Source organism: Diabrotica undecimpunctata, chromosome 6 (assembly GCF_040954645.1).
Source record: "Diabrotica undecimpunctata isolate CICGRU chromosome 6, icDiaUnde3, whole genome shotgun sequence".
NCBI classification, from domain to species: domain Eukaryota; kingdom Metazoa; phylum Arthropoda; class Insecta; order Coleoptera; family Chrysomelidae; genus Diabrotica; species Diabrotica undecimpunctata.
The window spans coordinates 13,642,498-13,654,545 of NC_092808.1; the positions used below are offsets into that span (position 1 = coordinate 13,642,498).

Sequence of the window (12,048 nt, forward strand, 5' to 3'; positions counted from 1 at the left end):
TGATGATGATGATATGTCTATGGTTGTACCATATAATATTTATAACCAATCAAATACTTTAGATTTAGATTTAAATTCTTTACTAGTTAGGAAGGTTAATGATAATAGGCCTTATTTACCAATTAAGATTTTAGGACAAGCATGCTTAGCGTTGTTAGATAGCGGCTCTAATATTTCTTTGATAGGTGCACATTCGTTACATCTATTGAAAAATGCAACTTCTTCCATTATGCCCATTTCATCTTTGCAGGTATCTACTGCAGATGGTACAGTTCAGTCTATTACAGGCAAACTTCAAACTGAAATCACTGTTGCAAATATATGTAGAGAAATCACATTTTATGTTATTCCTTCTGTACAGAATTCTATAATTTTAGGCATGGACTTTTTCAATGCTTTCAATAGCACGTTAAGTTGTTCTGATTTTTCGTTTTCAATTTCTGAATTTAATTTAGCTACTTTGAGTGCTATTCATGATTTTTCTAGTCTATCTAGTTCTGAACAAAGGCAATTAGAGAACATGATCTCTAAATTTACTACTCTTTCTTCCAAAGATAAACTAGGTCGTACGTCTTTAATATCTCACACTATTGAGGTGGGAAATCCCACTCCTTTTAGACTTTATCAGTATCCCATACCTCAAGCATGGCAGGCTGATTTAGAAACAGAAGTCGATTCGATGCTCTCGTTAAACATCATAGAACCTTCTACCTCGTCTTACTGTAGCCCTCTATGGTTAACGAAAAAGAAGGATGGATCCTTTAGGATCTGCTTTGATGGTCGGAAATTGAACAGTATTACCACTAACCGGGATGCTTATCCTATCCCCAGAATAGATGTGATTTTGAGCAAACTTCAGAATGCCAAATACATCTCTTCTATTGATTTGTCTAAGGCCTTCTTACAGATCCCATTGAGTGAAGAGAGCAAGAAGTATACTGCTTTTGCCGTCAGTGGCAAAGGACTATTTCAATTTGTCACTATGCCTTTTGGTCTTGTTTCTGCTCCCCAGACAATGTGTCGTCTGATGGATTTAGTCATTGGTCCTCAGTTAGAGCCCTATGTTTTCTATTATCTGGATGATATTTTAGTTGTTACTCCTGATTTTTCCCTTCATATGGAAATTTTAGATAAGTTGTTTTTACGCCTTAAGGAAGCTAATCTAACGATTAATTTAGATAAGTGTCAGTTTTGCCGTCCTAGTCTTAAGTTTTTGGGTTATGTTGTTGATAATCAGGGTCTAAGGACTGATCCTGATAAAATTGTTGCCATTAAGAATTTTCCTATACCTAAGACCACAACCCAAGTCCGTAGGATATTGGGAATGTGTGGTTATTATCGTCGGTTTGTACCATCTTACTCTACCTTGTTGTCACCTCTTACTGATCTTCTGAAGAACAGGAAAAAGGGACAAACTATTACTTGGACTCCTGAGGCAGATGAAGCTTTTAGGCGCGTTAAAGATGCTTTAACGAGCGCTCCAGTCATGATGTCACCTAATTTTAATGAGCATTTTTATTTAATGACTGATTGCTCTAATACTGCTTCTGGTGGCGTGTTATTTCAGTTAAAAGATGGCTCTGAACACCCCATCGCTTATACGAGCAAGAAGTTGAATAAGGCACAGAAGAACTATTTCACTACGGAGAAAAAACTCTTAGCTATTATCCATGGGTTAGAAGCATTTCGTTATTATTTGGAAGGTCGTAATTTCACTATCATTACAGACCACAGTTCTTTAGTATGGCTTCATAGCATGAAAAACCCTTCACAGAGACTTTCCCGATGGATCTGTAAACTGGCTGCCTATTCCTATAAGATTATCCATAGAAAGGCAAACGGGGTAGTAGTTGCAGATGCTCTTTCCCGTGTCCATGACATTAACGTCTTAGATCTGTCCTCTTTAACTCCTGACGCGTGGTATCAGAATATGATTGATAGGGTTACTCAAGACCCACAAAAGTATCCTGATTTTAAGGTAGAGAACAATGTGCTGTACAAACACATTTTAGGTCCGGTAGAGACATTATCTAATATGTCCGACTGGAAAATAGTCGTACCTACGCCAAATCGGGAAAACATTTTGCATATGTTTCACGATGAGGTTACTGCTGGTCATTTTGGCTTTTATAAAACGTATCACCGTATTGCAGAGTTATATTATTGGCCCGGCTTGCGCAAATCTGTAAAAAAACATATTGCTAAGTGCCTGGTTTGTGCTACTTGTAAACCAAGTAATTTACCACAAGCTGGACTCATGGGTTCCTTCAGGAACATTGATTTTCCTTGGCAAATGATCTCGTTGGATCTCATTGGACCATATCCTCGTAGCTACAAAGAAAATACCTATTGTTTAGTAGTTGTGGATTATTTCACTAAATTCCCTTTAGTTTTTCCTCTTCGTCAGGCCACAACTCCAGCAATCGTGAAATATTTGGACGAACAAGTCTTTTTGTTGTTTGGTGTTCCCCAAATTGTTTCCTGTGACAATGGTCCACAGTTCGTGTCTAAAGCTTTTAAAGACCTTCTAACCAAATACAAGGTTCAGAAGATCTTTTATAATGCTGCGTACCATCCGCAAGCAAACCATACTGAGAGAGTGAATCGAAGTATTGTCACAGCCTTGAGATCATACACTTTCCCAGATCATAGAGCTTGGGATCAATATATTCACTCCATAGCTCAAGCCATAAGGACTTCTGTCCATGAAGTGACACAGTGCTCCCCATCATACTTGAATTTTGGCAGAAACATTGCTTTATCTGGTGACTATTTTGGGTTAATTTCTGAAAATTCCGCAAATCTCCCTCAAATATCCGAGAGACTTCATCGTCTAGATGACCTTCAGACTCTACCTCCAATTTTTGCTGATATCAGGAAGAAGTTAAAAACTTCTTACCTCCGGAACAAAAGTCAATACAACTTGAGGAAGAGAGATTTGCGATTCTTTGTTGGCGATAGAGTTTTAAAGAGAAACTTTGTAAAATCAAGTAAAGGTGATGCTATTTCGGCAAAATTTTGCCAGAAATACATTCCGTGTACGGTTGTAAGGGTAATATCTCCTTTGGTATATGAATTAAGGGACAATTCGTCCAACAAACGAATTGGTCAATTTCATGTAAAGGATTTACTGCCTGATAACACCATCGACGAGGTTAGTTCTTCATCCTCAGAAGAAGACTAACTTAACACTTTCGTTTAAACTAATCTCTTTCTCTGTTTGTGTTTAGCTTATTTTGATTATATTTTGCATTTTAGTCTAAGATTTTCTTAATCACCAGATAACGTAGGTACACCGCTATTTTTTGTATCTTTTGGCATTGGTTAATGACTTCTATAACTTATTAGATAATTAGTATGTATGACTTATCCATTTTTTTTTTGTATTATAAATGATGCACTTTATAATGAATTAATATTCTTAAGTACTAATTTTCCCAGGAGAATTACTCCTTTTAACCTCTTATGATACGAGGGTTGTTTAGTATATATTTACATATTTAGATTTATACTTATAGTTAATCCTATTACTGATAAGGAACTATGGAACTATGTTGTTACACTACTGGATCATATATTGTGTGTTATATTTTTGATATTTGATTCCTTAGTATTTGTTTTGATATATTTGTTCAATATTTGCCAATTTGGAAAGATGTTGTGATTTTTTTTTATCTTTGGTCTGCTTTATACTTACTTGTCACGAAAATCTTAAATACTCTACAATAATTTATGTCCTGATTCCATATACAGGATGGTTCTGGAATTAGTTTGGAATTTTGAAGTAGGTAAGGATGACCGGTGTCCTTCTTATTTCTTCTTATTTATTCTTCTGAATTTTCTGTCAATGAATCTGTCAATACTCAGCTTTAGTGAATACGTGGGTTCGAGATTGTTGCTCAGCAACTGATCACTGCTGCTCAATTAGGTTCGTACTATATGTGTTTATTGCAGAGTAGGCAGATGTTTATGCCTCATAATATTTCTGGTCAGGAAATGCTCGCGACATGTCCTAACCATTCTTGTGTGATTGTCCAAATATTCCAGTTACCTTTTCACAACTTGATAGGGAAGTTTAATTAGTTCATATTAGTTATCTTACTTCAGGTTATGTTTTTTTCTTTAACTATCCCTACACATGTCAAGTTAGTCATTTTCATTATTTAAGAGTTTAGACAAATGAGTTGTTCTCTTAGTGTAATCCCACTTCTTTCCTTAGGCATAAATTGCTGTTTAGATTTAGGACTATTCCCGGATAATTCCATGCTGCGAGAACTTGTTATAAATCTACAGTTTTGTTCAAAATTGGTTGCTTGTTCTCGACATATTTTTTTTCTATCGTTAGTAATGGTATTATAGGAAAAGTCCACCACTTATATTTTCTTAGGATTTCTATTGGGATTTTATCGGTGTCTGGTTATTCTCATACATCTGTTGTAGCCACATGCTATAGTTAGCGAATACCAGCACACTCAAAATTTATTTAGCCTCTGAATTCCTTTAGTCCATTTTAGATTTTAGACTTTAGGTATTTATCTTTATCTTTGGTTTAGTTCAGTTACATATTACATTACTTAGTCTGAATAAGTGTGACAATGCTGCTTCACACTTTAGGAAGTTTTGCTTTATTGTAATTACTTAGTTGGTATTGGCTCATATTACCGGATGAGGGTAAGAGCTAATTTAGTTATTAGCATTAGTGAGAATTGGTCCTCTCCTGATCGTTCTTCTTTGGATATGCTCTATTTATAAATCTGGTGTCCATCGATAGTCCGATTTTGGATTCAGTGTCTGATTCCTCACTTATTTGTTTATTTGGTTATGTAGGTTCGTATCACCAGATGTGGGTGTACGTAGACCTCATTTAGTTTTGAGATTTAGTATTGGTGTGAATGGGTCCATAAATCTTTCTGGTCGTTCTTCTTTGGATATGCTTTTATGAATCTGGTGTCCATTGATAGTCTGACTTTGGATTAAGCGTCCTATTTCACATTTATTTTGGTTATTACGTCTTTGATATACTTTGGTATCTTTACGATTTAGATTACTATTTGTGTTATTTGGTTTGGTGAGAATTGCTCCATAAATCTTCCTGATTGTTCTTCTCTGGATATACTACTATGAATCTGGTGTCCATTGTTAGTTCAATTTTGGATTAAGTGTTCAATTCTTAACCTATTTAGTTTATGATTTCTTTGATCTTAGTTTAGTATATCTCCGGGTGAGATATTGGTTGAATTGGCTCATACATTTGCCTGGTTGTTCGTCCTTGGATATACTTAGTCTTATAGATCTGATGTCCATGGATAGTTCAATTTTGGATTTAGTGCCCAATTCGACATTTATTTGTCAGCAAGAATTTAGTTGGTATATTTAGTTAATATTTGGCTTTTAAGCATATAGTCAATTGAGATTTTGATTCGACTTTCGAGTCATCTGAGTTTGTGGTGTCTGGCGCCATGACCATTCTTTTTTCCCGTGATCTTTAGTTCGTGGTTATTTTTTTTTGTGTAAACTTACGGATCAACGTGGAATGTTAGGCCAGTACACTTAGTTATTGATACTTTTAATTTTAGGAACAAAAAAAAAAATTTTTTGATTAAAATTTTTTTTTTCCCGACTAGTAGGGGAATGTAACAGTCGTTACTTTTATTACAATTTATATTAAAATAATAAACAATTTATATTAAAATAATTTCAGAGATGTAGTATGGGTTGCCTAACTTTAAGTGTTCATTTGCCCATTAAGTGTGTATTTTTAATAATTTAAGTTGTCACTCTGATCTAATTTGGTACCATTGCGAACGAGAGAGATGACAGGAGATTAGGGGGAGTGGAAACTGGCTTTAGGTTAACTTGGTTAACAAACTAGGAATTAGAATTCACTTTTGATCGAGAGTTTGAAGTGGTACAAAGTAAGTGGCAGTTAGCGAAAGAAAATCCAATTAATGCATAGAATTTCCTTCACTTCAAGAAGTTAAATATTCTAAGTATAGCCATAACAATTTAATTGACGGTGTTTTCGGAAACTCGGGAGGTGAAGTGAGATTTCTAGCACGGAATTAAGTAGCTATCTGGTAAATAATAATTTTTTATATTATAAACATTAGAGTATTTTATCTATATCCTATTATTCAGATTCATTATTTCATATTTTAATATAGTATTTTGTCCAAGGCCATTATATTTTTACTCTATGTGAAGCAAGGTCACGCTACATCCGATTGGATGGGTTTTTTATCTACCATAATTATCTTTTTGCTCCGATTTCTTATGCTGAAAGAAACTTTCCTCACTTCTTCTTTGATTTCTTTTTTATCAATGTTGAGATTAGAAGTAACGGGGAATTATTTTCAGCCACCTACCATGGAATTATAAATTTCCCTCAGAACATCCGAGGGAGAGTACCACTTCAACTCTATAAGAATCAGGGTCATTGGGACAAGCCAGGGAGTATTGTCTACTCCACCCTCATTTTTTCTCCAGCCTGCACCTAGAGGTAGGGCAGGACCGTAATCATTGGAACTGAGCCAATTAGCACCAGCTCCGTGCTAATTTCGGACCTCAAGGAGGACTTCGCTGGGACACCGAAGCCATTCGGGAGTATCCTTCCAGACAACTGTTTCACCTAGGGGGACAGTTGGTTTTTACTTCAGAACTATATATATATCTTGTTTCACCAGTTATAGGTTTTTTTATAACATATATATATATATATATATATATATATATATATATATATATATATATATATATATATATATATTAATTAATATAACTCCCTTTGGTGTAAGGTATCGGTAAGTTTGAGCTCAAATTCTACCCAGAGATTATCTTAAATTGTTTTTTTGTATTAACCATTTATTTCATTATTAACTTTAATTATTTCATTATGTGTTTACTTAACTAATTTTTTTTTATATTTCATCTTGTGTTATTAACTCCGGTTATTATCCCTTCAGGATAATAGACGGTTTCAATTGTTTAACTTGGCTTGTGCCCATTTATGTATTATTTGTTTATATTTGAATTTAGAGTTGTTTAACAATATTGTTGGTCATATTGTAGGTAAGTTTGATATATTTACTTGGCTATACGTTCTTCCAACGTTAGCATTATTTTGTTTAAGGTCGGTTTAACCTGGATGTAGGTTGTACACTCTATATCAGAGTTATTCTGTCTAGTTTTCAACTTTTTATTATAGTTGTTTTCAACATTTTTTTTTAAATATTATATTGTGAAATTTTCATATACTTTTTGGTAACATATTTTGAGATTGTCAGAATCTAAGAAGTTATATTTAATAAACTTGAATTTGTTTTGCATATAATTTTTTTATTAATATTTCCTTACCTTTTTACATTTACAGCATTTTTGTTTATTAAATCAACTTTAATTAATATTAGCAGTATACGATACCTGGAAGAGTGACTGTTACTCTTTTTAGAGTATTATCCCTCTTCTGGCGCCCTCAATTTGTTTTCTTTGTTAATTTTCATTATATCTATTCATTTTTCTTATCTTCTTTTCTATCCATCATACACATTTTCCTGATTTACTGTCTTTAAAAGGCATGCAAATTGGCCGTATCCATCCTTGAGTTTCTAGTGGTCATCCTCCTGCCTACATTGCTAGCCTAGCCACATTCCGTTCTATATTTTTTTTTCATACTTCTTTACTTAATTGTTATCTATTTTATCCCCTATATATAGACCACTCTTCTTATACCTCTCTCCTCCTACACACCCCAGTATTTTGCTACAGAATGTGTTCATTGCATATAGTTGCTTCTCCTCCAAGTAATTCATCAATGTGTGTCTTCTATCATTTCTTTTGCCGTATACATTACATGGTGTCCTACTTTGTCTTCTTCTTTATATAGTTGTTCTCCTATTTTGGCATTGAAGTCCCGATTATTAGCGTTAATTTTGATTTCTTTTCTTCCATAGCTGTTGTTATGTCTTCGTAGAAATGTTCAATATCTTCATCGCTGTAGGTACTTATTGGAGCGTACACCTGTATGATTTTTAAGGACGTTCTTTTTAATTTAAGCGTTGTGTTTGCTACTCTATCTAATATGCCCATGGTAGGTTGTATGTGTTTGACTACTTCTTTTACTTATTATAAATCCTACTCCATTGTTGGTGTTTTCTTTATTACCTTTATAGTATAGCAAATTTCCTGATTTTAGCTGTATTTTTTGTTCTCCTTTTCTTCTTACTTCGGATATGCCGATAATATCCCACTGTATTTTAGTCAGTTCTTCCTCCAGTTCGTGGATTTTGGTGTCTTCGTTCATAGATCTGATGTTATACGTTCCTACATTAATTTTTGTCAAATATTTGCCTCCCTTAAAATCCATGAGGCGGACCGGTTTCCCGGTGTGGGAGATTCCGAGTTAGTAACTCTACCCACCTGGGGTCCTATTCCGTTTGTTTCATAATTTGACATGTTTCGTGAAGAGGGTTTTTTTGGCATTAAAACACCTCGCTTGCCAGACGGGTTGGTGAGTTCTGTATCAGCCGCCCCCTCTAGGTCAGATGCTATTCGTAGCCGTTCACTCTTACTACCCATATCTGGGAGGCATTCCTCTATCTGTCACCCGGGGATGCGCCCGATGGGGGACTATGGCCCCCATCGGGCGTAAAATTAGTAAACTTTTTTGCATTTTTTAGGGTCCAAAAATCAACATTCTCAGACAAATTTAGCTTGTTCGTATGATTTTTAGAGGATCAGTGGCATTTTTTTCTCTGACAATCAAAGTATAAATAAATTTATTTATTTATAATGAAACTAAACCATCTCTGGCATTTTGTAATCCATTTTTTAGATGGCTCTATTACAGTTACTTGGGATTAATATCGCCGAAAATGAATAAGTTGAAATAATAAAAAAAGGTGAAATTCAACGTTGCCAAACTTATTGGTTTTATTTGACCTGTTGTCATTTTAGCATTTGAACAATGTTTTAAGATAATCAAATTTGGGCGTAATGGATTTAAATGGCAGCTTACTGTTTTTTATTGGGAATATGCCACAATTTTACTTTACAATAAGTGTAATATAACATTTTGATTTCCACTTCGGAAATCTTTTTATATAAATAAAATTTATTAATGTTTCGTATTTTAAGTAGGATTTCCGAATTAAAAATCTAAACATCAAAATAAGCTTATTTTAAAGTCACATTGTGCCTTATTCCCATTAAAAATAATAAACTGCATATGATGCCACAATAAAAAAGTTTCATACAAAATTATTTGGCAACGTCTCGTCTCCCGATCTCTTGATTAGTCAAAGCACCGAATCAAAGTAAGGACAGAGGCAACGAGTAGAGGTGGGTCGTTGACGTTTTTATCGTAAACCGATTTTCGTAAACAAGTTACTATGATTGTTTAACAGTAGTTTCAAGTAAGAGAGTACCTACATAAACAAACATAATGGCTATTATAATATTATATATAATATTATAATTATAATATATATAATTATATATATAAAAATAAACTAAACAATACAACCCGATATTAGTAATTGTACTACGTCTGATACCATGGATGTAAGGTTACCGTTTGCTAAAATTTTATTGCAAGATTCTTGCAGGCAGCGTACCATAACAATCACTGAACTACCCTTCAAGTATTTTTGGCCACTCATTGCACTTGTTATTTCTTTAAAAGACCGTAAAATTTGGGAAAGTTGAGAACAAATAATCTAGTCTTCATTATTTAGATTTGGTCTAAGTCTAAGTCTGAATTAACTAATATCAATGTGGAACGGATTGCCTCTTCTAACTCGGTCATTCTTTTTAACATGTAATAAGGGAAGTTCTACTTAGTTTCCACGTCTTGGATTGGCCGTTTGGGAACTTTGTTATGTTGTTATTGATACTTTAAAAGCCTTTCTGAAGATAAGGTACTTTTTTTGAAATGTGTTTTTTGCCGAATTATCTAAAAAAAGACTTTTTATTTTATCTATTTGTACACGACAGCATTTAAGTGCGTCCTCCACCAATAAATTTAACGTATGAGCAAAACAATTTAAATGTTTTCATTCCAAAACATCTTTAATAGCTTTGACCATATTTGAGGCATTATCAGTTACTGCAAAATTTACTTTTCGTTTTAGACCCCACTGATTAATAATTTCACTAATTTCAAAAGCGATGTTTTCTGAATTATGGTTTTCAGAAAAATGGCAGCAGCCTAATAAAACCGTTTTAAATTCTAAATTTAATAAGCTGCATCTTCTACAAATGTGCATTTTTTGAAAATAAAATTATTATCCTTATGCTAGGTCAATAATTTTGACTAAGAAAAATAATTCTTAATTTTATATTTACAATAACTAAATCCTTTGACGAACTATCAATAAAGATTTGAAATCGAAAATGCAGATCAATCGTAAATAGAAACTCATTCATTAATCAGAATACCTAGTTATAAAAAACAAAAGAAAGAGTTAAGAAGCTGGTTACTTTTATAAAAAAAGAAAAAGAAGATGGTACTATTGAAAATCAACCAGTACAAAAAAAACTGATAAAGATGACTTAAGTCCATGGTGTATTTTTGATGAATTATGTATAATGTAAATGTTTAATTTATTTTTCAAGTTATAATAAATATATCTTTCGTTAGTTTCTTTCACTATATAGCCAATATGTTTGTTTGTGTTCTCGCTTATTTGAAACTACTGGTAAACAATCAACTAGTTACAGTTTACGAAAAACGGTTCCAATAAAAATGTCTACGACCCACCTCTAGTTTCTTAGGTTTATTAGGATCGGAACCAGAGATATGTAAAATATTTCTGATCGGAACTAATCGTCTCACTAATGGGCAATAGGCGTCAATAAGAAATTTGGAGGGGAGACCAAGGGGAAATATGATTGTTATCTTTGTCTATTTGCTGAAAAGATGATTTTATACCTGTGTTAGATATCCTGTTAAATTTTACCATACCGACCATAAACTTTTACCTACACTGTGTATAATTCCTTCGCTTCTTTGATTTTTTGTTTGATTGTTTTATTTACATTTTTGTATTGTGTGTATACTATATGATGTCGGATATTGTACATTATTTTTAATTTATTTATTTAGATGGAGACGTCTGTACGACTCCTGATAAAAAAATGGGAAATTGTATTCCAATAAGATTATGTCAACCTATGCTGACAGCTCTTCTAACTGTTGAAAGACCCTTATCCGATGAAGCAAAGAAACAACTTAAGGCTTACCTTTGCTCTGACCACTTAAAGGTAGGTTATCTGGATTATTGTTATTTGATAATCTTAAATGAAATACTGAACATAAATTTTGCATATAATGTTTTTGTTGTCACTCGTTTGACCATGATTTTTTCCGCCACTTTTTTAATTTTTCAATTCAGGGTATTAATTTTTCGATCCATAAAAGTGTGCTGCAATTAATGAAACGAGAGATGAGAAACATAATTTATTGTTAAAAGTAATTTTAAAACGAATCTTATCTACAAACGACAACATTATAGATCTAGAAAACGCTATTCACGAAGCTTTTAAAAATAATCAAAAATTTATGGCAATTAACTTTGACATAACTAAAGTATTTGATACAGTATGGGCTATGGAAACACCGCATGTCGAATATTCTACAAAATTGGGATATTACGGAAATATTTTGGATTACATTAACAATTTTTTATTTCTAAGAACATTTCAAGTCCTAGCGAATGGTGCTATAACTTATCTTAGAGAACAACAAAACGGAATCCCACAGGGATCGATTATCAGTCCGACTCTATTTTTATTAGCAATAAAGGATATAATAAAAATCATTGCGAAACCTGTTCAAGCAAGACTATATGCTGATGACCTAATTATTTACAACAAAGGCAATAAGGTTAATCGTACGGCGTCAATATTACAAGAACATTTGAATAAACTAATAAATTGGTCCCTAAGTACTGGTTTCAGGTTTTGCTCTAATAAAACAAAATGTATAATATTTTCAAAAAGACATATCGAGGATAAACCGAATCTAATGCTTAAAAACCAAAATCTTTTTTA

The 12,048-nt window shown here is 33.2% G+C and overlaps 1 protein-coding gene across 1 annotated transcript in view; it reads left to right on the forward strand.

The window, feature by feature from the left end:
• Nucleotides 1-12,048, forward strand: part of LOC140443148 (phenoloxidase-activating factor 1-like) — a 38,252-nt gene that overhangs the window by 6,182 nt on the left and 20,022 nt on the right. Inside the window, exon 2 of the mRNA XM_072534241.1 lies at nucleotides 11,102-11,259. Within this exon, the coding sequence (XP_072390342.1) occupies nucleotides 11,102-11,259 (158 nt within the window). The remainder of the gene's footprint in view (nucleotides 1-11,101; nucleotides 11,260-12,048) is intronic.